Below are 25,605 nucleotides of genomic sequence, written 5' to 3'. Positions count from 1 at the left end.
AGCCTGAAGCTGAAGAAAATGATAAAATGGTAGAGCTTTTGGAAATTTTAGACATCTCTTTTTGTTTTTTCTTTCTCTCTGCATGTTTCAGCAACTCAAGTGTCAGTGGCTTAAAACCGGGCAGTTCTTTTTGAATTCTGTGACATACAACCTGGCATGGGACCCTCAAGGTATTTAGCAGTTATACTTAGAAATTAAAAAAATGAAATATTTGTTTTACATGTACAACTATAGTGTAATATGGCCTTTCATAATAGAAAAATGATTAATGTTATATTTTCTTGTTGAATTTATGGCTTTGTATAATGCTCAATCTACTGCTCTATGCTACTCTGTGCTTTTTTGCCCCTGCCTTTTAGTGTTTTATTTAAAAAAAGTGACTTGTTTCCTTAGTTAACATGTGCTGTACCTTATTCTTAATGTATTTTATAAGAAACAAAATCATAAATAAAGCAGGGACCAAAAATATTCCATCTTTTTTGTATCATTTGTATTTCAGGAAATTACTACCTTTAATTTTGAAAGATTAAAAACCTTAATGATAATAGCTATTGCCCCCTTTTACATTCAGAATTATTGATGCTTTATTGTTTCATATAGAAAACAAATTCCATTAATTTGCAGTTTTTCTTACATCCTGAGAACTTTTTTGTTTTTTTGAGACAGGGTCTTGCTTTGCAGTTCAGGCTAACCTTGAACTCACTATTTAGCCCAGGCTAGCCTCGAATTTGGGGTGATCCTCCTGCCTCAGCCTCCCAAGTTCTGGGTTTATAGGTGTGCACCACCATGTCTGGCTGTCCTGAGAACATTTTGTATCAGAGTTTGGGGGATTTGCCATTTTATTTTTGCTTTTTATTCTTGTTTTTAAGACTTTCTTGATATACTATAGCTCTTTGCTAGTAAGCTTTCTTGTTGTCAAGTCTTTTATAAGAACTATTCTTTGTGGTCTGGGGATTATTATCGTTTTTTTTTCTACTTCTTCTAGGAGACTCTACTCCATAGAGTACCACCTTTTTCATAGGTGGTATTGTTTTTATTTTTCACAAAATAGTTTATAGACCAAAACAGCAGCCCACATGTGCATTTTTTTCCCTAGATAATCCTTGCTTATTCATCAGAACATTCTTCAATTTTCAGATAACAGATTGTTGACAGCAACTGATTCTATTCAGTTGTGGGCTCCTCCAGGAGGTGATATTCTGGAAGAGGAGGAAGAAATTGATAATAAAATTCCTCCCGTTTTAAATGACTGGAAGTGCGTCTGGCAGTGCAAGTTAGTGTCTAACTCTATTGTCATGTTCATTACTTTAAAATGTGCTCCTAATTATGTTCTTTTACAAAAACCTTTATTTTTTGATGGTACCATTGCAGTTGGAAGCCTAGAAAGTAGAGCTTTCTAATCAAAACCCATTGTTTCATTCTGTCTGTGCTGTAGCCCATTGCTTAAAAAAGGACAGCAGTATCTTCCTAGTGACAGCTCCAGGACTTGTGTTGACAGGGTTGCCATATAGGAAGTACTCACAGTGGGTTGGGTGTGGGGTGGAGTTGCTGGTCACCCTCACCCGGGAGGGGCTGCACCATCAGCAGTGACAGAGAAGGTGAAGAGGCCAGTGAGCAGGGGATGCTGGGTCAGTGCTTAACCTGGAAAGTTAGGTGTGATGAGTGTGTGTGTGTCCCACATGCATCTGCTCTCATTCTCCAGAGCAGATTTGGCTTAGTTTTAATTAAGTTGCTTGTTTAGGAAGATGGATTGTTTTATAGAAGGAGAAACACTTATGTTCTGATAATTGTGGCTTTTGTGTTAGGAAAATCACAATCATTTACATATACGCTGTGCCCAGTTTTAAAAATGTTAACTGGGGCCAGGGTTGTAGCTCAGTGACACTGCACCTGCCTCAAAAGTGCAAGGTCTGGAGTTTGATCCCTGGTACCACACACACACACACACACACACACACACACACACACACACACGCTAACTGTTTGTTTGTTTTTCTTAGAACCTCAGTATCTGTACATTTGATGGAATGGTCTCCAGATGGGGAATATTTTGCTACTGCTGGAAAGGTAAAACCCTGAACAAATTTAAAAAAGAAAAAAACTAAAAAATTTTCCTCATGCATCCTCATTTTCAGTTCTGTCCTCTGTAAAACTGAGATAGCCTTACTCTGAAAGTGGCCTGAGGAGTGGTTCTGCTGAGATGTGGAGCGATGGATAGCTCGAGTGGGGCAGCCTTCGGCAGTAGGTCTGGGCTCAGGCTCCGGCTCTGGGGAGAAGGGGAGTTTGTGAGGACCTGATGTACGACCAGCACAGTAGATGCTTGGAACAATGGCGAATATTCTTGTCTGACCTTAGCTCACTTGCAGTTTTAAAAACTAGCTTTTATGTTTTATCAATGACATGTAGTTCTGTTTAGGAAGTGGGATTGTTCTACTGGATTCAGAATGAAAAGCAGCCTTCTCTGCCTGACTCCCCACTTCTACTCCCAGTGTCCTGAAGGCAGTTATTTGTTGAGCTGAGTATTTTTATATTTCCTTTCATGTCCCTAAGTAGCCTGCTAGTGTTTCTGTTTCTTTTTTTTTTTCCTCATTGAGTTTATTGGTACATTTTAGGTATACAGTACAGGTACATTCATTACTGGGATCCTGTACCTTTACACGACAGGTCCTTGTTCTCATTTTTCCCCCTTGTCCCTGCCCTCCCTTTACCCCTCCTCCCCTCCCCCTTTATAAACACTTCATTTCCATTTTTTCATATTTTTTTCTTTTCCCTTATTCCCTTTCCCCTACCCTTCCCACTTTCCCTACACCTTTAGCCTGTTCTTCTTATTTCACATTGTCCATTATATCATTAGGATCTTATATACTATTATAGTTTATTCACACCAGAGAAACTATGTGGTATTTATACATGTGTGACTTATTTATGTCACTTAGGAGTATATCCTCAATATGTATCCATTTCCTATGAATGAATCTAACTTCTCATTCTTTATGGCTGAGTAATATTCCATTTTATAGAAAACCACATCTTCTTTATCTAGTCTCCAACTGATGGGCAAATGGGCTGTTTCCAAGTTTTAGCTATTACAAACTGTGCTGCTATAAACATTGGTGTGCATATATCACTGTGGTATGAATCTTTTAATTCTTTTGGAAAGATACCCAGCAGAGGGATGGCTGGGTCATATGGAAGCTCTAGTCCCAGCTCTTTGATGTATCTCCATATTAATTGTTCCAGTTTCTTGAGTTTTTCTCACAGTGGTTATATGTTGTGTTTTGCCTTTCTACTATGGGAACTGAGGCTTTCATTCTCTTTATTTCCCTTCTTCAGTCTTCCTGACCTCAAAATTTTTGGGTAAATTGCTATTGTTTACATTATTAAGATTGTATAAAATATTCTTCATAATTAATAATTATTTCGGAAGCAGTAATTACTTTGTTTTACCGTTTGTTTCCTGTATGCCTGATTTATCCCCAGAATTGCTGGCAGACTGAATCGTCTCCCAGTATAATCTCACATAGGAAATATCCTGAAATGTGCTCTCGTTGCTCAAATCTGACTTACTTTTTCTGATTTTAGAATAGCATAGTTAACATTTTGGGATTTCCTTTCAGTAGCCTTGAAATTCTCCTTGCCTTGTCCTTTGTTAAATTCCCTGTTTGATGGAGGTGCCTCTGGCAGGCTCCTGAGAGAAGGTGAATGGACATAAACATTTTTGAGGCCTTGCATGTCTGAGAAATTTTGGTTTTGCTCTTCTCTTTGCTTCAGCTGGGCATAGAATTGGGCTGGAAATCGTTGTCCTTCAGAAGCTTTTAAGTCCTGGTTCTGTTGCCTCCTGGCTTTTGGTGTTGCTGTGTGATGCACAGAGCCTGTGAGGTACCCCATTTGCAGCACTGAGGTTTGGGGGCCTCCTCTTCCCTAGCACCTGGAATCTCAGCACCGGGCCCTGTGCCTCCAAGGGTCAGCCAAGGAGAGAGTTCCGAGCCCATGTCCTAGGAGTGCACGCCCTCATGGTGGAGACTTTGCTTGCCGTCATTTCCTGTTCTGGATCTCTTTATGTTCACGTGTGGGTCTTTCTGCACCAACCCTCAAATTTACTATTTTCTTCCTCCTCTGTTTTCCATCTCATCATTTTAAAATTAAATTCTGGGAGATATTTCTGCTTGAACTCTGAAGTGAGATTTTTATGCTATGACATTTTGAACTTCCAATAATTTTTTTCATATTCTTTGAGTGATCCTTTGTAAATTATAAAAAGTTTTGTAGGTTCAAAGACTATATAGAGAATTTGGTCAGTAATATGACATATAGGTGCCCATGTACCCACTACCCACGGGGACAGGACTAACACTGACGTCCTTCGTCTTCCTCCTGGTGGCTCCTCATTCCCCCCAGCCCTGTGGAACGAGAATCTTGAATCATACCATTACTATTTCATTGCTTTCTTTTTGAAAGCAGAAGCTTCACATGTATGCACATTCATGTTTTCTTTGTTCCTGTTGGATGTGAATATTTTCCTTTGTTTATGGATGCTTGCTTTTCCTTTATTCCTCATCACGTCCTTGTTTCCTTTCTTCCTCCGTACCTCTCCTCTCCTCCCCTCCCCTTATTCCTTTATTTCTTCTTTCCTTTGGAGATGGGGTATCACTGTGTTATCCAGACTGGTCTAGAACTCCTGGGCACAGATGACTGTCCTGCTTCAGCCTCCTCCTGTCCTCCCACCCCTCCGGTACTAGCATTGAACCGAAAGCCTTTCCACTGAACTACACCCTAGCCCTTTTTCATTCTCACAAGTTGCCCAGGCTGGACTTGAATGTGAGCTTCTGCCTCAGCCTCACAGAGTGCTGGGATTAAGAGTACGCTGCACCACGCCCAGCTGTGATAGGTCTCTTTTATTTTAAGGAGTTCTTATAATGTATGTGATCCTCATCCTGTGTCAGTTGCTTGTGTCGACGATGCATTTCCTTAGTTTGGCTTGTGTTTCTCACTTTTTAGCAATGCAGATAGAGGAGTGTGGTTAGTGGACTTCTCATCTGCGTCCCCGGCTCCCGCAGTTACTGCCCAGCCGGTCTTGTTCAGTGATGCAGCCCTCTTCACTTGTATTATTTGGGTTAATATCCCTGTTGTCATTCATTTGTAAATATTTCAGTGCTTTTTAAAAGTAAATATAATTTATTGAAAAATATTTATAATGTGTGGTAGATTAAATGTAGCTTGGATCTTCTTTAGGAAATTCTCAATTCTGAGAATGCTGCGAGAGCATTCTCCATTATTGTCTCCTCGACAATATGTAATCTCTTATCATTAGTCCGTGACCAAAGGGATGCGGTCGCAGTTCTGTTTATTGGGCTCTTCCTTCTTTTCACGTTGCTCCGTCATGATGTCTCTCGTGAGCATTGAGTGAGCGGTGTGAGGACGGTGCTGTGATGTTGGGCGGTCCACACTTACTCCTCTGTGCCCCGATGCCTGCCCAGGGAGTCACGCTCACACATTTGGTTACTTTGGTGAATATTCACCTGAGCATTGTGGTTTTAAAGTGCCTTTCTCTGATTGTTAATGAGATGGAGTACCTGTTTTTACATGTGTTGTTTGGATGCCTGATTTGAAAGAGAATGGTCAGACTCTTGCTTTTATTTTTTTGGGTACCGGGGATCTAACTTGGGTCCTTGTACTTGTGAGGCGGGTGGTGGCACCGCTGAACTAAATGTCCAGCCCGCTTGCCTATTTTTAAATGGTTAGCTTTTTTTCTAATTGATTTGTAAGAGGTCTTTATTCTGGATGTGAGCTCTTTGTTTATATGTTTTGCAGAGATTTTTTTCCCCACCCTGTTACTTACTTTGTCAGTAGTATCTTTTGATAGACATATCTAATTGTAGTGTTTCAGAATTATCAACTTGCTCCTCTAGGGCTTTGGTTTCCGAGATGTTTAATAAGTTTTTCCTACCTTCAGACTGAAGAATTTTTCCTGTCTTCTAGCCCAGAGTTTCTAAAACATATTTTTTTCTGATTTGCTTTATTCTGTGAATCCTTTTGGAAATCTAGTGAAGCCTATAACCTTCTTTACAGTATGATGATTTTTGTTTGTTTTTTGAGACAGGGTCTTGCTAGGTATTCCAGGTTGGCCTTGAACTTCCCATAAACCTCAGGCATTCTTAAACTCACAGCAGTCCTCCTGCCTCGGCATCCCAAGTGCTGGGGTTACAAGCATGCTTTGACATAGGTGATGATTTTTGAAACCTTGAAATTAAATTTGTACAATTTCAAAGGAAGTAAATTACTGAACTTTTACGACATGAAAAATACATTTGTGATAATATACATTATACTTTTAATGAATGCATTCAGTAACAAAATTACATTTAAAATATGGGTTGTTTAATTGTATTTACTTGTATATAGAATTAAAATATGTACATCTCACTTTACGAAGTAAAGTTAGGCTTTCCAAGTGTTGGCTGTTCACTCATTCCCTTTTCATTTCATCCCTAGTTGTGAAAACATTCAACTTCACTGTTTTGTGATTGGATAATTACCTTGCCCAGAAGTTGCATGAACATCTTAGACAGGAAAACTGCACAATTTAGCAAGAAGATTTCAATCATGTGCAGTTGATGAGTGTTTCCAGGAACTAGCAATTTGCAAGTAGAGTGTAAAGCATATTTTGAGATAGCAGTGCCTCTCACATGATGTGGAACATTGGTGATTTCCAGGACAGAGTTGCCTGTATGGCAACACTTTGTTGGTTAAAGCATTTTCTTCAAACTAGCAGTTGTGAAAACAGAACTGACTGTGGTTAGCAGTTGTTCTTCTCTGCCCATGTTCATGGTACCTCCTGGACTTCGTGTTCTTGGTTTCTCGTGAAGCAAAACTTGGGATAAGGGTTTGAGTGTAAGTAATTAATATGGGGAATGATCACAGGAAATGTGCTGGGTTGAGGCATGCACTTCCTGAGTGTGGTAACATGCCCTTCAGTGAGGGCATTGATGCTCAAGCCTCTGGGTCCTCACCACATTTGTTCCTGACATGTTTTTCATGCACATCAGGAATTGGCACAGCTGAGGAGGATGGGACATCGAGCCTCAGCACTCAGCCACCTCCGAGTAGGTCAAAGGCAAAGAGGCGTAAATGTTTCCAGTTGAAACTAGCACACCACAATAGTGAGGCCTGACAGGGTACCGGTGGTGCACCACAGGTGTCTGGTTTGTTTTTTGTACTGGAGATTGAACTCGGGACCTTGTGCTTGCGAGGCAGGTGGTGGCACCACTCAGGTGTCTTTTATGCCTTCGCTTTGATCCATGTGCCTATGCGGAACATTTTTTATTTATGGCTAGGAAGAGGCCAAGTCTAATTTTTCTGTATGGCTGCCCAGTTGTCCTGCATAATTTATTGAAGAGGCTGTCCTTTTCTCCTTGCTGGGTGTAGCCAGTCTGTCATAATCAGATGTCCCTATTTCTGTGAGTCTGTTCCTGGGCTCTTTTCTCTAGTTCACTGTCTGTCTGTGTAGCAGTGCCACCTGTCTTAATGCTGTAGCTTTTAAATTAAGTCTTGAGATCTGGTGAAGCAAGTACTCCTGTCTTGTTTTTCTAAGATTAGCTTATCTGTTCTTTCTTTAATACTTTGTATTTTTGTTAGTCTGCATTTGAAGTACATAACTGTCACACTCCTAGAGGGCTTTGGTACATGTACACAACACACATCAGTTCTTTTTACTTCTTCTTCCCTCTCTCCCCAGCTTATTTGTTCTTAGCCCTTTTCATTTCCATATAAATTTAGAATAAGCTTGATAAATTTTATAAAACAGAAAGTCTTTTGGTTTTGATTGGTATTACATTGTCCCATCTTATAGTACAGTTGGCGGAGAATTGGTAATCATTACATTAGTCTTCTCATGTGTGAACATGGCATTGCCATTTATTTATAGCTCTTATTTTTCTCAGTAATGTTTTATAACTTCCTGTGTAGTGATCCTAAACATGTTAGATTTATTCCTAGGTATTTGATATTTTAATGCTCTTATAAATTATATCATTTATAAGCTTTATTCAGTAATTGTTACTGATATGTAGAAATGAAATTAATTTTTCAACATTTGTTTGCAAAAAGTTGTGCAAAACACTCTGTGTTCTTAACATGTATCATACATGTGTAATGATTTCTTACTAATTTTCAATATTGGTTATTCCAGGAGAGGTTTATATAATTTCTACCAGTCACCAAGGATGCTCTTAGCTCAAAGTGAATTTTGTGTCACTAAGTAAAACTTAACAATAACTAGCAGTACCATTACAGCAGCTGCCAGTGACTGGGACTTTGGTGGCAGGACTGTGTGGCCTGTGGGCTGCAGCCTAGGCCTCCCGAGGACCAGAGCTGGTGCACATCCTGAGCCATAGGCTGTGGGGCCACACAGAGAGGAGTGTGTGTTTTGGCCTCCTGTGGGCAGTTTTGTGCTTGCAGGAACCAGGGGAGCGTTTCCCCACAGCCAGTGCAGCCTGGTACTTGTCTTGTCCTCTTCCTGTGCAGAGAGGGTTGTTTTTTAATGGATGGTTTTACTTTTCATAAAGGGAGTCCTCTTGGCTGTAAGTGTGTGGATCTGAAGTGACTTTGCCTCTTTTCAGGGCTGTGTTTTCGGATTTGACAGGTATTTAAAACACATTAAAAGTGGTGGCACACACTTGTAATCCAGCACTCGGGGCTGAGGCAGGAGGATCACCACAAGTTCGAGGCCAGCCTGGACTATATAGTGAGTTCAAGGCCAGCCTGAGCTACATAGTGAAATCCTATCTCAAAACAAAACTCCCCATGTTCCTTGTCCCTGGGTATTGGTGGCTTCCCTGTGGCAGCCTGGTCCCCTGCTTCGGCATCTGTGCACTGTGGCTCCTTGCTTGAGAAAGTAGATGCAGTGGGAACATTGCCTGAGAGGCTCCTCCTGCTGCCTGTGCATGTCCCTCCTCTCCCCACAAGTGGGTGTTTGTATGTCCTGCCTTCCCTGACCCTTTGTTCCCCATAGCAGGACAGCTCTTTCACATCTGTCTGCTCTCCTTGCTCAGGGACATCACCATGGTATCTCCTGTCTGTCCTCAGACCGAGTTTCCCTTCTCACTACGTCTCACATTCGCTCATAAATGGAACATGTGAGCAGACAGCAGAGTGACTGGGAGGATTTGGGGTTGGACAGATTCACCAGGGTGGGCCTGCATGATGGGGTCACTGCTGTCCTGGGACTGAAAGCCTGCTCAGTCCTCATGTGAGGACAATGAGGAGGTGGCCCGCGCTGGGGCACTGGAACCTGGGGGAAGTAGCTTCTGTGGTCTCAGCCCCTGTGGGTGATGTTTATCACTGCAGCATTAGCTGCAGCCCTGCCCACTGTCATACAGCCCAAGACGACACACACTCTGCTGCCCCTCCCAGCCCTGTGGGACCTGAGAGGGCTGCTCTGGGTGCTGGCTCCTGCTTTCCTCCTCGGTTTCCAGGGATCCGGTTCACTGTCATTCTTCCAAGATGGCCACCAGGGACTTCCCGTTATTGGAGCCGCAGTTCCTTCTTACCTAAACTCTCAGCATGGCTTAACACAGCTGGCTACTTCCACTTTGGTTTTGTAAGAGCAGTCTTGGGTTCACAGCAACAAGGAGGAAGGTAGGGAGGGGGACCTCTTGCTGCGGACTCGAAGAGCTTCGCCCTGTCAGAGGGACATGCATTGTGCTGGGTGTCACATGGCAGGCGGTCACACCTGGAGTCAGTGCTTGCGTTAGGCTCCCTTTATGATGACAGATCTCCATCCTTGGTGCGCCACAGGGTGTTTTCACAGCCCTAACAATTGTCTGTGCCCTGCCTCCCTACTTAGCTTTTGGCATCACCTCATCTCTGCTGCTTTGAACTGTTGGAGCCTCAGATTCATTTCTTGGACCTTTGCTCTGACTACGCCCTTGGTGATCTTATCCATGGTTCAGATGTCACCTAACACCGGCCCCTCCCCAACACACACAGACTGGGGATTGAACCCAGGGCCTTCATGCTAAGCCACATCGCCAGACCATTTTGCCACAGGGCCTCCCTAAGTCACTAAGTTGCCCAGGCTGAGTTGGAACTTGTCATCCTCCTGTCTCAGGCTCCCCAAGTGTCAGGATTTCAGGTGTGTGCCAGCATGCTTGTTACTTTTCCATGCTGATGACTTTCATGTTTCCTTTGCTTGTTAGCACTCTCCGGAATTCCACTCCCTTGCCCCTCATCTCTGCCTGGCTCCATCTTCAGAATAAAGCCGTAGTTTGCTCGTTTCCTTACACCTCCATAGGGTAACCCACTTGAAGCCCCACCATTCACCACGTGTATTACTATATTAAAATGTTAATACAGCAATCCCCCCAACTTCCGCTGTTCTCTGCTCTCAAGGCAGTAGTGGGAATAATCACTTTGAAATGTAAGTCAGTCCTGTCACTGTTCAGAACCGTCAGAGGCTTCCCTGTTCACAGGGCCTCCTGGTTCCCAGCGCTCCTGGCCACATCTCTCTTGTTCTCTCCCTTGGCAGCGCTCGCTGTTCCCGAGCAGGCTTGGCCATTCCCCCTTGGGTTTGTTCCCTGTCATTGCCTCTCCTGGGAGCCTCCTTCCTCAGCCCCGTGTGGCTTCCCTGGACTCTTGACTGCCAGTGTCTCAGTGAAGCTTGCTCTACTCACACTCTTGGAGTTATATTCCTTCTGCCTGCCTTTGCTTTACTCAGAATACTCAGCAGCAGCATAAGTGTTAGTTTTCTGTTGTAGCAGAGCTGAAGGCCGTGCTTTACTATGTGTGCTGCACGTTGGGGATCCTGGCATGGCTCTCGGGGTTGCAGAAGTTTGTGATACAGACATTCCTTGTGGAATAATTGAGTAATATTCCTGTGACTAGGTTGTTAAATGAGGAATTTTAAAAACAATACTGTATATACACTACAATATCCAGAACACAGAAATGGTGCAAGGAAATTCCAACTTGTAGTACTGTAATGTATAACAGTGTAAACTGGGCATGGGGCACATGCCTGTAATCTCAGCATTTGGTAAGCAGAGGCAGGAGGATCGCTGTGAGCCTGGGCTATGTAGTGAATTCAAGGCCAACTGAAATACATAGTGAGATCCTATCTCAAAAAAATAAAATATAAAGAATAATAAAAGAACACGAAACTAAAGTACCATAAAGTACTGTCAGCAAAAATTATAGTACTAATGAACACGGTGTACTGTACAAACAAAGACAGATCTGTAAACAAGATGTGCGGAACTGTACAAAAAAAAAGACAGGTTGTAAGTCGCTGAGTCATTAACCAGGCTGGTCGTTAAATGAGGAGTGTCTGTGAAGCGTCAGGCAGGGACAGACTCGGGGGCTGGTGAGAGAGCTGGGGTACCACTGCTCGTGCGGCTCCTCCTTGGATGCCTGAGGGGCTTGGCAGTGCAGCTCCGGTGTTTGTGGCACAGAGGCTGTGCTGTCGCTGTGACCACGTGAGAATGATGTGGAGATGCAGGGTGCAGCCAGTGTCGGGTGGCCGTTTCAGAGTGAGCACTTGAAAGGGTTGCGTATGATTCAGATGGCCAAGCCAGGGAGATGTCCTGGCAGCCTGCATTCAGTGTGTGGTGTAAGTGGAGAGCGAGTGCTAGGTCAGAAGGACACGGAGGTGTTTGCCTGGCCGGATGAAAACAGTGGTCTGTGCTCACTGTTCAAAAATATCTCCCTCCATTGTTTCTTAGAGGTTGATAGTTTGCATAAATGCTGGCATTTGTTATTTCTCTCCAAGTACTTGTCACTGTGAAGGGTGATGTGAAGGACCTTAAAGTAGACAGTTTCTGTTTAAAGAGATACTTTAGGCCTTTAACAAAACGGTCAGAACTAAGTAGATGATAAAGTGAGTTTCTAGGTACATCTGTGAGTTTCTTACATGGCCATAGAAGTGATTTCTGTCAGCTGCCTAAACTCTTTCTCATCACTTATCACAGAGTGAGAATCAGAAAACCATTGGCCCATGCACGAAGAATGCTGTTACATTTTGAGGGAGTTGTGAAAAGAAGGAGGAGACTGTGTCACAGACCTCTTTGGCCCTGCATCGAAAGTTCACTGGTTCCTGATTGAGAGCAGGAACCAGTTCTGTGGCCGTTTCGCCCTTGTCGACGTCTTCACAGAGCACAGCATGCTTGCTGATGGTGATGAGCAGGGTGTGAGTCTTCTCATCTTGTGGTAGCTCACCCTTGGTGCTAGCGTCAAACTCCATGGGGCATTTGTGTCCGTCTGTTCTAGAGCGTATGCAGAGAAGACTGCACATCTGGATTCAAGAATGTGTTCTTGAGAGCAACAAATGTCATGCTAGATGTGGTTTTGTCACAAGTATGGGTCACACATTAATTTTTAGATCCGCTATATCTTTGCTTTGAAAAACTGCATTTTGAATTGTGTGTGTACATAATAAGTGTATGTTGATGTAACTGTTTTGCAGGATGACTGTCTTTTGAAAGTGTGGTACCCCATGACTGGTTGGAAGTCTTCAATTATACCTCAGGATCATCAGGAAGTGAAACGGAGACAGGCCTCGACCCAGTTCTCCTTTGTGTACCTGGCTCACCCCCGAGCAGTGACGGGGTTTTCCTGGCGTAAAACTAGCAAGTATATGCCTAGGTGAGGCACATGCATTGTGTGACTTTAATTGTGTGCTTATACGTTTATGAAAATGCTGTAAGTAAAACCCTTTTACTATACTGCCGTGCTGATTAACAGAATTGGCTGTGGGGTCCAGCTGTCTGAATTGAAGCCCTGCTATTGTCACTAGTTTTGTGAGCTTGTGACTCATTTTTTAAGCTCTCTCTATTTCAGCTTTTCCCTCTGTAGGGTGAGTAGGAGTAGTGAGCACTGCCTCAGGGTTGAGGTGAAATCAAAGTGCCTTTGTGGGTGTGAGGTGCTCCGCGCAGCGTGTGCCCGGTGCTGTTGGCCAGCGCTGTGAGTGCAGCTGCAGGACTGGAGGGTCTAAGGAGGGTGACTTTGCGAGTGACAGGAAGGCACACATTGGGCACTGATAGCATAGCACTAGACTCAGCAGTACACACGCTGGCAAGGCACAGAGCAGTGGAGACAGTGGCTAGCTTGTGCTTTCTAATCTTAGACCTAACAACAGGACCCTTCAAAAATATTTTTAAAAAGTTTTTTATTGATGTTCCATTACAGATGTCTGCTTTCCCTAAATGCCAGTCAGAAGGTGCTCCTTTTTAAAATCTCCTTTTCTTTGAGGCAGTAGCTTCTGTGCTTCCCAGCTGATCCACACTTGGGCTCAAGTAACCTATGGCTTCAGCCTCCCTGTGCTTGGTTATAGCTGTGCACCACCACACCTGCTTTAAAGTATTTTTTGTTATAGCTGTTGTTCAGTATTCCTCGGTATTGGTTCTTGGATTTCCCACAGGTACTAAATCATTAGGTGCTCAAGTTCTTTGTAGAAAGTAGTATGGAATTTGCATTTAACCTACACACCTTTTCCTGCTACTTTGAATCACCTCTAGATTACTTTCAAAACCTAGTACAGGGCTGGGGATTTAGCTCAGTGGTTCTGCCGCCTGCCTTGTAAGCGCAAGGACCTGAGTTCCATCCCCAGTACCAAAAAATAAAAACAAAACAAAACCTAGTACAATGTCAGTGCTAGGTAAATATCTGCTACACTGTGTTATTTAGAAATTACAGGAAAAAAGCATGCATACTCAGTATGGATATAATTTTTTCCTGCAAATATTTCCCATCTGTACTTAGTTGAACCCACAAATATCGAACCCATGGTTATGGAAGCCTGATTGTGTAGGTATCTAGAAACTACAAAACAGTGCCTACAATGAGTTGGTATTGTATGTGCATAGCTGAGAAAGTGTTGGACACTCAGGAGCTTGACTAGAAACTGTGGCCTTTCTTGAGGGAGGGTTATTTCACTTGCTCCACACACGAGAGCAGTGTATACCTGACAGGAAATAGCATGCATTACAGATGTGCTTAGGAAAAGATAGCATGGGAAGCTTCTATATTTTTGGAGTCCAAATAAAAGATTTATTCTTTTTATTTGCATCTATTGAAAACATTTGCAGAATAGTTTTTAGACTTTTGAGTCAAATTCTGTGTAAGCATTTTTTAAAAAGGAAAAAAGATTCTTTTGTTTTTCATCAAGGAGCTGAAGTATCCTAACTACCTATGGTAGGACAGGTGTAGCTTCCTTGTTACCTGACGTGGTACAGTGTTTATGTCTGCACCACACATACCCTCCCCACAGCAGGTACAGTGCTTCAGCTCCTTCAGGCTGTGACATTTGTTAACTGAAAGGGCATTGATTTATAGTTTGTAATGATATCCTCACAGTTTAATTATGAAGATGTGTTCTTAGCTGTTTGTAACTGTTTGGATTGTGAGAGTGTGATGTAAAATGATAAAACTGCTACCATAAGCTGGGTTGCTTCATTACGTTGAATGATCTTTTATTTGGACCACTCTGTAACTTACCATGCTTATATTTTCTTGTGCTGCTTACTTAGTTTTGTTTAGAAGATGCTCATTTTGTGCCAGAACCTAGTTTTCAAGCAGCACGTGCACAATCAGGCATTCATTTCTGTTACGTTTTTCCAGACCGTTTTCTGATCTTCATGTATGCAGTAAAACTGGACTCTGCATGATTTCTAGCTCTTTGGATTGGTTACTTTTTTACACTGATGTCCTTTTTCTGTATGAAGAACCAAATATTAATAGCCTTTAATTAATCGATGCCACTGCTATCCATTGCAACTGCTGCTTATTTCTTTTTGTTGCCAGGGGCTCTGTCTGTAATGTGTTACTAACTTCATGCCATGATGGCGTGTGTCGGCTCTGGGCAGAAACCGTACTACCAGAAGACTGTCTTATGGGTGAGCAGATCTGTGAGACCACCACTTCAAGCGTCGCCAGTCCCCTCTCTCACGCTGGAAAACACAAGGACAGGGTCCAGCATGCTCTAGAGGTATCGTTACTTAAGATGGGCTGGAGGGCCCTGGCTCAGTGGGGGTGGTGCACACAGCACATATCACGGTGGCCTTGATGCCCGTGAGGGAGCTGTGTCACTGCGAAGCCATTCCGAGTAGGGTCTAGGGGAGCAGTAGACTTGTAAGTCTTTCATTTTGCACATCAGCTGTCAAGATCTGTAGGAAGAAGTGGCTTTGATTAGGAAAAATCTAAAGGTTCTTTTAATAACTTGTAATCAAAAGTGATTTTGGCTTCATGGAGATTGAAGTTTACTTTTACTTTAATTAAAATTATTTTTAAGACTAATTATTAAAATAGTAGTGAAATTTTGGTTTATATTATTCATGGCTAAATATTTTGAAAATAAAAATACTTTATAAGAAATTAGATTATTTGTAGTATCACATAAAATACTATCTCTAGTATGATTGAGGAATAAAATGAGATTTACAAATCATTCAGAATTACCAGAAAATTTTTATAGTAAGCATAGGTTACTATTTTCTTGTGAGTATTTCTATTATATGAGGAATATATGTTTATTCTAAAATTAGCATAAAGAAAGGAAAAAAAGGCATGGAATTTGTAATTAACCATTCCAGTCACATGTGTATATTTTTCTGTGTAAGACTGAGATTCTGTCACATAGAAAGTACCGTACCTCGTTCCTTACACTTCATGCATTATAAACATCTCTGCATTACTCATTGTATGTTACATTGTCTGTCTATATTAATACTCTAATGGTTATGTGGCCGCAGTGACTTTGTTATTTTACTGTCAAGTAGAAATATTTCACAAATTTGGTAGTTTGAAGATGTGGTCCTTTCATGTTTCTGTAGAGTAGGCAAGCTCTGGTTCTGTGTGTTGGGGAACTGTTTGTATATTTTTCAATATTGAAAGCATAAATGAAATTAGAAGTCAGAACATCTCAGATTGTATTTTTTTTTTTTTTTCTCTTGCCAGGGATTGAACTCGGGTCCTTGCGCTTGTAAGGCAGGCCACTGAACCACTGAGCTAAATCCCTGGCCCTTCAAATTGCCTTTTGATATTGAAAAATAGTGGGATGAGGGATTAACTAGATTTTAAGATCATGTTATATACTTCTGTAAATGTAATTTTCAAATTACATATATGCCATGGGAGGCTGTTTGCTTTTAGACAACTTTATATCCTCCAATAAATTGCTTCTCAAATATTTGTGGAGTTGTATTACCAGCTGCTACATAAAACAAAGATGTAAGTAAACATGTAATCAGTGATTCGACAAGTCTTTACTATCTTGTAATAATGTCATTAATAACATTCAAATAAGTTTTAAAAGAAAAACACTTGATTGTCTGTCTTAGGAACTGTTTTACTTTCTGATATTCTCTCCTACAAAACTCCTAACTTCTAGGTCTATATAATTGTATATATTCTTAAATCATACTTTTTGTTTCTAGGAGAAAATAACCAGCCATTATTAGGTCAGCCTTGCTAATTTAATTTAAAATCCTGATACATGTCGAGTATCTTTTGAAGGTTGGCACGGTAGCACATGCCTGTAGTCCTAGCCCTCAGGAGACCAAGACAGGAAGATCTCCACAAGTTCAAGACCAGCCTGAACTACAGAGTGGGACCCTGTCTCAAAAAACAAAAATGAAACAAAAAAAATCTGTTGAAAATAATTCAGTAGGCACTTTGGAACCAAGAGGCCTAAAAAATAAGCAACTCCATAGGAGACCACATCTTTAAACTGGTACTGTTTTCTATGGGAAAAGGCATTTAAAAGGATGGAGAAATTGATGAGGGCCAGTGTTACTTTAATGGAGAAAGAATTGATAATGTGTTACAATTTCTTTAGTTGAATATAGGGAACAAAGGGAGAAAGGGAGCTTGTCTGGCATACCTGAGGCAACAGATTCCATGTCTGGCACTGCAGAAAGCGAGAGAGTTTTCTGTGTGTCGTGTAACAGCTCTGCCAGAGCCGGGCTCAGCAGTCATCTTTTTGTTCTAGACAATACACCATTTGAAGAATTTAAGGAAAGGCCAGCGGAGGTCCTCTGTCCTCGTCACTCACACTGAACTCATGCCCGACCAGACGGCCACGCACGAAGTCCAGAGACACATCTCCCACCACGCCAATGCCCTGTGTCACTTCCACATCGCCGCCAGCATCAACCCAGCCACAGGTCAGGGTGGTACGCTCCTCCTGTAAATGTGCTGACAAAAGTAAATGCGTTGCAGAGTGAGGCTGTTTCAGAACCTGTCTTGTAGGTTGGCGTTATTCTGTGTTGCCTTTTAAAATACTTCTGAATTGGAATGGGGGCGTAATATAAGGTACTGTTACTTAAATTGAGACCATGATTCTCACAGTATAGTTTCATAAGTATTTTTGAGCACCTTTGTCTAGACTATGACAGTGGTTTCATGGATATTAAAGCTTTAGTCTCCGGGAACACAAATGTTGCTAGCCTGGCTCATTGGTATAATTTCCCTCCCTTTTAATTTTATTATTTATTTATTTTTGGTGTTTTGAGACAGAGTCTGTGTAGTTCAGGCTGGCTTTGAATTCACTACGAAGCCTAGGCTGGCCTTGAACTTGAGGTGATCCTCTTACCTCAGCCTCCTGCATTCTGGGATTACAGACATGTGCCGTCATGCTGGGCTGACGCTTATGTTTTTAACCACTCTTTTTTTTCTCAGCTCTTGCTCATGACCTTCCTTATCTAAATGTACTTTACAAAGTTTTCCTTATATGTCAGCATATCTTATTTTATACCCCTGTAGACTGTTGGCCTAGATAGCCTTGGTGTTTTCTTTCACCCTTTCCTCTTACGTGCTGACAAGTATTGCAAAGCAGATTCTGTATTGGCAGAAGCATATCTGAGGGTTTCTATTTTAGGAAGTGTGTTTTCTTTTTGCAAGAAGACATAAGAGAAAGGCAGTAAAATTCACATTGTGCTCCTGGTTGATCTGCGTTTCTGTAAACATAGTCACATCTCATTGAATTGGAGGTCTGCCGCTGCAGGATGAAGAGGAGTGTTGATGTTTGGTGGTGAGTAAGCGCTGGCCTAGAGCTATCTTGCTGGTGGCTTCAGGTGTGTGCTGCCTAGGACAGCTGCCTGAAGCTGTTGGAGCACCTGTGATGTGGCTGATCCCAGTTGGATGTGCTGTAAAATATGCGGTGTTTAAGACTCTGTATGAAAGAACCTAAAATACCTCAATGGTAACCTTATTTCTTGCTGGTGGAGAAACAGGAGGGTTGGAGCAGGTCCTGCCTTGCAGCCCTTTGCAGCCAGGACTTGCTTTCTGCTGTTCTGGACTGAGGTGTCCATGATAGAGTTCTGAGGAGGTGAGAGGAGGCGAGAGGAGGCTCTGGGTGAGCGGTGGCTGAGGACCCGGCTCACCTGGTGGAGGTGATGCGCTCCGGGTGCTGAGCAGAGGATGGCCTGCTGTCATTAGCGGTGCGGGGGTGTGGACATGTGGAAAGTATGCACAGGAAGAGGAAACCTGTGATTCTCAGGGAGGAAGGCATGCTTCCTCCCCTAAATGGCTCATTCTGCAGTTACCAAGTTGGAAAAATCTCTAAGAGTTGTAGAGATCTTGTCACAGGGATCCCCTACCTGAGCCTCAGGGTCACAGTGATGTATTCTGTGGCAGCTGTGTGTGATGTTGGCCCTGGCACACAGTTGAGGGTGTGAACTTCATTGCCTTGAATGGATCATCACAGTGCTTTATAATCACTTTGTGCCGTGTTTGCTGGTGCTGCCTGTGTCCTCTAGGGTGGCAGGCAGAGCACTCTGAAGGCAGCATGCACCTTCAGGATTGTGATGCCTGCCAGGCACATGAGGCCCCAGGTGACATCAGTGCAGAGAGTGCACAGATGGGTGGTGGAGATGGGCCTGAGCGTCCTGCTAAGCTCATATTTCATTCACACTCACTCTGCTTGCACACCCCAGGTCTTATCCAGGCCACTGAGTTCTCTCAAGACTGTGTTCACATAGCTTCAGTCCTCTCTCCTTGGGTGGAACCCAGAGAGGTCCTATTCCTGTTGCTCTCTGTGAACCAGCAGTGCCTGCTGCTGCCTTGCTTGCCTTGAGATCAGCTTTAGGAACAGCTGGAGTGGTTGGGATATTGTATTTTATCCAAATGAAAAAAATTCCTAGAAACAAAAGTTCTGTCGAGTCATGGATTGAAGAGAAAGTCAACAATCAAATTCAGTGTTGCCACCTAGGTGCAGTCCCATGCGGAAAGTCTGTGGGCGACTTTTGAACAGGTGTTTGTGTGGCCAGAATCCCCAAAGGAAATGGTTTGACTGGCCAGTTGAGGCTGTAAGCAGGATAGCTTAAGGTTAGAACAGCTGGAGCAAAAGGCAGTGAGAGAAGTGTCTGCTTCAAGCAACAGAAGAGCACAGTGTGCTTGTTGCCCTTTGAGTAGAGGCACCAGGCTGCCCTCGCAGGCCTGCTCTGGGGAGTCTGAATGTCGCTAACGTGTGGTGACAGAACCCTTGATGCTACCTTTGTAGAAGGATGTTGAGGAGAACAGGGCAGTTCCCTAAAAACTGTGAGGGACGGTGTCCCTGTGGTGCTGAAGGAGATCCAGCCCCAGGAGCTGAGAAGGAAACCAGCCACTCCTAAAATGAAATTATTCTTTAACCCCCCTTCATTATGTGGAAATTGTACCCATTACTAAAGAATTATCCAACAATCAAAAAATTCTTATATTACTGGTTGAAATAATATTTTGCATATATCATTTGCATGATAATATATTTCTAAAGTTATAGAAAATTATTATATATATTTTACTTCCTTTTCCTATGTTTTGTTTTGTTTTTTTGGTCCTGGGGATCGAATTTGGGTCCTTGAGCTTGTGAAGCAGGCGGTGGAACCACTGAGCTAAATCTCCAGCCCTGTTTTGGGTTTTTTTGAGACAGGGTCTCACTGTGTGGTCCAGGCTGGCCTTGAACTCACTGTGTAGCTTAGACTGGCCTCAAACTTATGGTGATCCTCCTGCCTCAGCCTCCAGAGTGCTGGGATTACAGGCATGTACCTCTATACCTAGCTGTGTTTTTGAGTTGACCATTTACAAATAAAGCTGTTATTACTCTTTACCTCCTAAATGTTTTTATAATATTACTTGAATATTTAAGAATCAATCCTCTCTCCCTTCCTCTCTCCCACTGAGTTATGTCACCAGTCTTTTTAAGTTTTTAAAATTCTGATACAAGGTCTTGCTTAATTTCTCAGATTGGCCTTGCAATCCTTGTGCCTCAGCCTCCCAAGCATCTAGGATTGTAGGTGTGTACTACTGTGCCCAGTCATACTGTATTTTCTAATCAAAAGGAGATTTGTCTCTCTAACCACCATACATGAATAAATGATATGTAATATTCAGTCATATTCAAATATAATCTTCTAAAATGCATTTGATTGTCATTTTTCTTTAATCTAGAAAGTCTCTTAGTTGTCAAAAGTCTGAGTCTCAAAATATTGTCTCTCACTTGTCTTTTACAATTTTTTCTTTTACAGTGTTTTGCACTCTGAGTATTTGTCCATCTTAAGACTTGGGTTTAACATTTCTAGGAAGAATAGTACGTGGGTACATAGGTGAGGTAGTGTTTTATAGGAGTGTTATATACAAGTCTTATTTTATGTGAGTTATTTCATTTTTTTAAATACATCTGTTTCTTTGCAATTAATGAAACTGTAACACATGCAATAAACTGAATCGTAGTCACTAAGAGTAATTGGAACTATGATCTACCATGCAGTTGAAAATACTATAATCAAGGTATAATTATATACTGAAAAATGTAGCAAAGTTAAGAAAAATGGACAATAAAAAACTATTATTTGTTAAAGGCAAATCTTAAAAGTTGTGTTTAAAATCATCCATTTTAACATTGCCAGGAAGTTGAATTTGTTATTTTACATAATGTCAGTGAAAACAAATAATCAAGTTGTCTCATGGACTGGCAGGTGGCTTATTAATTCCTTTTCATTTCCAAACCTCATCAAGCAATCACTACATTTATGAGGTGAGTCAGCTGAATGCTTGAAATTCAAATGAATTTTACGATCTTCAGTTTGTCCTGTTGAATATTCACAATACTGACATAAATAAATCCCTTCAGATAATGTGAATTTAAGTGCTTGTAGTATTCTAGCATTCGTGAAAAGCCCTTCCCACACTCATCACAAACATGAGGAAGTATTTTAGTATGTTCGGTAGCAACATGCCCTTTAACATTTGTATGAAGTCTATTCCGAAAACCACATACTTGACACACGAAGGAGTTCTTGCATTTGTTAAAGGTGCTGTACTGTCCATGTTGTCCGTTGTTGTCCTTACCACTTAATTCTGTTAACTTACATGCATGCTCCTTTACCTCATGGCTGTGCAAGTCTTACCGTTGATCACAGCTGTGCTCCTGGAAGTGTAGGGAGAGCTCACTGCTCGAGGAGAACTGCACACACACACACTGCTCACACCAGTAGAGGTGATTGCAAGTGCCTGTGTCTGCAGGTGCTGGCTGAGGTTCTCAAAAATGACAGTCTTCTAGTCATAGTATTTACAAATGTAGGGACCCTCTTCGTGTCGTTTGGCATGTTGGTAGAGAAACTCCTTGCAATACTTGGCACACATTTGAATCAGTACGTTATGCTTTAGGATCATATGCTGCTTTAAATCAGAAAGATATTTACTGTTGCATTCACAGTTATTTCATTTTATCATAAAACTAGTATTGTCATCCAGGAATTGAAAATTAAGAAAAATTTAGAGCATCAATACTGATGTTCACTATAGACTACTACTGGGGCATTTCGATGATAATTTATTTTTGAAAAGAACAATTTTTCATTGGATGAATCATTTACTGTATGGATAAAAATTAAAGGAGTTAAGTCTTTGATTTGTGCAGTTTTGCATGAATTATTCTGTGACTGTCACACACTCCAGATGGAGAAACACTGCTGTACTCCACGTTCACCTGCCTTCTCACGTTTTCCCCCTTAGACATTCAGAACTGTCGAGCAGTGGCACAGGGAGCACTTGCAGGTCCTTCATGTGGATGCCGCAGTTGTTATCAGCTTGTACACAGTTGCTTTACTCCCTGGGAACACTTGTGTGCGTGTGTGTTTATGTAGGTGTGAGTGGAAGCTTTTCTTCGTATTTTCAAACTGAGACACACTTAGCACAGTGTGTCACTGTTACTACATTTGGCAAGTATCTCCTACAAATAGTGATGTTCTCTCACAAAATGAGAATATCATTACCTGAGAAAACTACAAATATTTCCATAATATTTAGTATCAACTCATAGTTAAACTTCTCTGGTTATCTCTTTTATCATTGCTTTTCTGCCTTATCTTTTCCACTCTCCTGTCCCCAAAACAAGACTCAATAAAGGCTTATGTATTGGTATGTTCAGTTTTTAAATTAGTACTGCAGTTTCATGTAGTCTGTGCCATTAGTTTTTCAAATTTACATTAACCATTAAACTCAGTTAAAGATCTGACAGATTCTGCTGCAGTCATGTTGTCTTGATGTTTGGCATTAATCAGCATTTTTCCTATTTTTAAAGAAATTACAAAACCATGTTGGAATCTAATCTTCTTTATTTTCACAGATATCCCCAATGCCCTGATTGGCACCGCCTTTAATGTTGATGATGGAAATGGATTTGTAGTTCATTGGTTAAACAACAAGGAATTTCATTTTACATCTTCAACTGAAATATTTATGCATCAGTTGCGAAAACTTTCCGAGAAACATTTAGGTCATGAAAGCAATGATGCAGATAGAGAAGATGAGGAACATTCACAGGAGGAGAGAGAGAGAGGCTTACGAATGAAACTAGACCATGGTTAGTGACCTACCTGTGTTTGAAGTTTTCTTTCTCTGAAGTCGACAAGTTTCTGTGTGTCTCTTATATTTTGGCATCCTCCTTCTGGCTCGTCCTTTTCCATGCATGCAGTCTGTGACTGCTTACTGAGCATCTACCATGGACCAGGCACTGTGCCAAATCCTGCAGACATTGCTGGACCCTGTGTGTGTGTGTGTGTGTGTGTGTGTGTGTGTGCATGCGTGTGTGTGTTTTGTGATTCTGGGGATTGAACCCAGGCTTTACACAAAAATACTGTGGAAGCTGTATCATTTTGGGGGGGCAAGTTTTGCTAATCATAACATTAATGATAACATTATTTATCTAAAATAATAAATTAGGTAATTTTCAAAATAGTTTTTCTGACCATAAATTGGAAAAGGGATTTGTAGTATCTAAAGATAGTATGCTTTATAGTCCAGTATGTAACTTAATTTTGATATATTATTTAAGGTGTCTTCTGATTACTGTCTTTTCCGATTCAGAATTATCCCTGGATAGAGAATCAGAGGCAGGTACGGGGTCATCGGAACATGAAGATGGAGAGAGAGAGGGCAGCCCGAGGGTCTGCTCCCGGCCCAGTGTGCCCGTGCCCCTGCCTACGGTCCTGCTGGACCGCAAGATCGAGATGCTGCTCACAGAGTGGAATAAGAACCCCGACATGCTCTTTACAGTGCACCCTGTCGATGGTACCTTTCTAGTGTGGCACGTAAAGTATTTGGATGAATATAACCCTGGGATATTTAGACAAGTCCAGGTATATTTTCCACATGAAGCAATTGATTACATTTCTTTAAAGAAAATAAATGCCATGTAGACTTAAGAGGTTTTTAGAATTACTGCAGAATTTTGTTTGATAATCAGCTGAGAAAAGAATACCTGCTCTTGCTTCCCAAGAGGATCAGTGACCATACGTTTTTGCAAACCCAGTTAAAAGAAAGTGTATTGCGAATTTTTTGGAAATACTTGCAAAAAATATATGCTAATTTTTTGTAGGAATTCATAGTATTTTGAATAAAATTAAGAAAGTGTCCTCAAAATATGACTCAAGATGAGCTTCCCACTCTCCCTTCTGTTTTATTAGCTACATTAAGCCATGTTAATCTGTTTTCTTTCTCAACTTTATTCCAATGTAAATCTGTGACTGTGGTCTGCTGTATGTAAAGCAAGTCATTTGAAACTTTGTGTTTCATCTGAGGCTGTAAATACCGAAATTCTCCTTGAATGGAAGAGAAAAGCCTCAGAGAGAGGTTGAAAATGATATTTCTTCCCAGGAAGCTGCGATTTGGCACTTTGGAAATGAAAATGTCTTGGGAAGATGACTTTGAGCCAGAGCAGGCCCCTCACACTGAATCACACACTTCTGTTTTCAGGTTTCTTTCTCTTCTCGAATTCCGGTTGCCTTTCCCTCAGGCGACGCGAGCTCCCTGAGTAAGAACATCATGATGTATGCCTGCATGAATGCCACAAAAGACGCCCACCACAGCCTGCTGCACCCGGAGCTGCTGCTGGCTGGCAGTCCTTGCAGATCGCAGCCTTCTTCCAGGGCACCCTCCCTGGGTGTGAACATCTTAGACCCCACTGTGATGATGGTCTCTAAGCACATCGATGGCTCTCTGAACCAGTGGGCAGTCACGTTTGCAGACAAGTCTGCCTTCACCATGGTTCTGACTGTGTCCCACAAGTTCCGGTACTGTGGTCACCGCTTCCACCTCAACGACCTGGCGTGCCATTCGGTCTTGCCACTCCTGTTGACGTCCTCCCATCATAATGCCCTGCTGACTCCTGAACCTGACTGCCAGTGGGACACGGACAATAAATTAAGTCGGCCGATGGACCCTGCGAGACATACAAAGGGCATGTTGTTGAAACAGCCTCTCCGAAACGCAGCCACTCGCACCTTCCATGACCCGAACGCCATCTACAGTGAGCTGATTCTGTGGCGCGTGGACCCAATAGGACCCTTGTCCTACACTGGCGGAGTGTCGGAGCTGGCTCGGATCAACTCTCTCCACACCTCTGCCTTCTCCAATGTGGCTTGGCTTCCGACCCTTATTCCCAGTTACTGTCTTGGTGAGTGTTCATTTAAATTGTGAAATGAATAAAGGCTTTTAAACTATTATTTGTACAAGATACTTTTAAATATGTATTCAGAATGTGGGCACCAGACTTATTTTAAGAATTAAGTTTGTTTTTAATCTTTTCTTTCTTATAATCTGTCTATTGAATGTTTGCTTAATAATTTTAAGTCTGCTGATTGTTTATGATTCTAAACCATAATTATACCTAAAAAGGGTTAATATTTGTTACTCACGTCAGCCTATGATAAAAATAAACTGTTATAACACAAAACTTCTGTTTTCCTTTTAAGGCACATACTGCAATTCTGCAAGTGCTTGCTTTGTTGCTTCTGATGGCAAAAATCTGCGACTCTATCAAGCTGTAGTAGATGCAAGAAAGTTACTGGATGAACTGTCAGACCCAGAGTCCTCAGTAAGTGCTGCTGATCTTTATTAAAATATTAAAGGGCTGGGGATTTAGCTCAGTGGTGCCGCCGCCTGCACAAGGTCCTGAGTTCGATCCCTGGTACCCCCCCAATATATATACATATATATAAAAAAGCTGGAGGAGATTCTCTTTGTTTTGTCTAGATAGTGGCAATGAACCTATGGCATGCATGTTATTTGTTTTGCTTTTAAGATGAGAGATACAAAAGTGGTTTTTTTTTTTTTTTTTTTTTTTTTTTTTTTTTT

General features: G+C 41.8%; 1 protein-coding gene across 1 annotated transcript in view; it reads left to right on the top strand.

Annotated features, from left to right (window-relative positions):
* Dmxl2 (Dmx like 2) overlaps nucleotides 1-25,605 on the top strand; it is a 119,318-nt gene that overhangs the window by 39,195 nt on the left and 54,518 nt on the right. Inside the window, exons 5-14 of the mRNA XM_033765327.1 lie at nucleotides 92-170; nucleotides 1,138-1,273; nucleotides 2,001-2,067; nucleotides 12,458-12,636; nucleotides 14,794-14,977; nucleotides 16,979-17,153; nucleotides 22,598-22,834; nucleotides 23,338-23,609; nucleotides 24,226-24,925; nucleotides 25,224-25,345. Of these exons, the coding sequence (XP_033621218.1) occupies nucleotides 92-170; nucleotides 1,138-1,273; nucleotides 2,001-2,067; nucleotides 12,458-12,636; nucleotides 14,794-14,977; nucleotides 16,979-17,153; nucleotides 22,598-22,834; nucleotides 23,338-23,609; nucleotides 24,226-24,925; nucleotides 25,224-25,345 (2,151 nt within the window). The remainder of the gene's footprint in view (nucleotides 1-91; nucleotides 171-1,137; nucleotides 1,274-2,000; nucleotides 2,068-12,457; nucleotides 12,637-14,793; nucleotides 14,978-16,978; nucleotides 17,154-22,597; nucleotides 22,835-23,337; nucleotides 23,610-24,225; nucleotides 24,926-25,223; nucleotides 25,346-25,605) is intronic.

Source organism: Fukomys damarensis, unplaced genomic scaffold (genome assembly GCF_012274545.1).
Source record: "Fukomys damarensis isolate Sample0158 unplaced genomic scaffold, DMR_v1.0_HiC HiC_scaffold_17, whole genome shotgun sequence".
Taxonomy (NCBI): Eukaryota; Metazoa; Chordata; class Mammalia; order Rodentia; family Bathyergidae; genus Fukomys; species Fukomys damarensis.
Note: the sequence above shows the minus strand (reverse complement) of the source record. Positions and strands in the feature narration are given on the sequence as shown.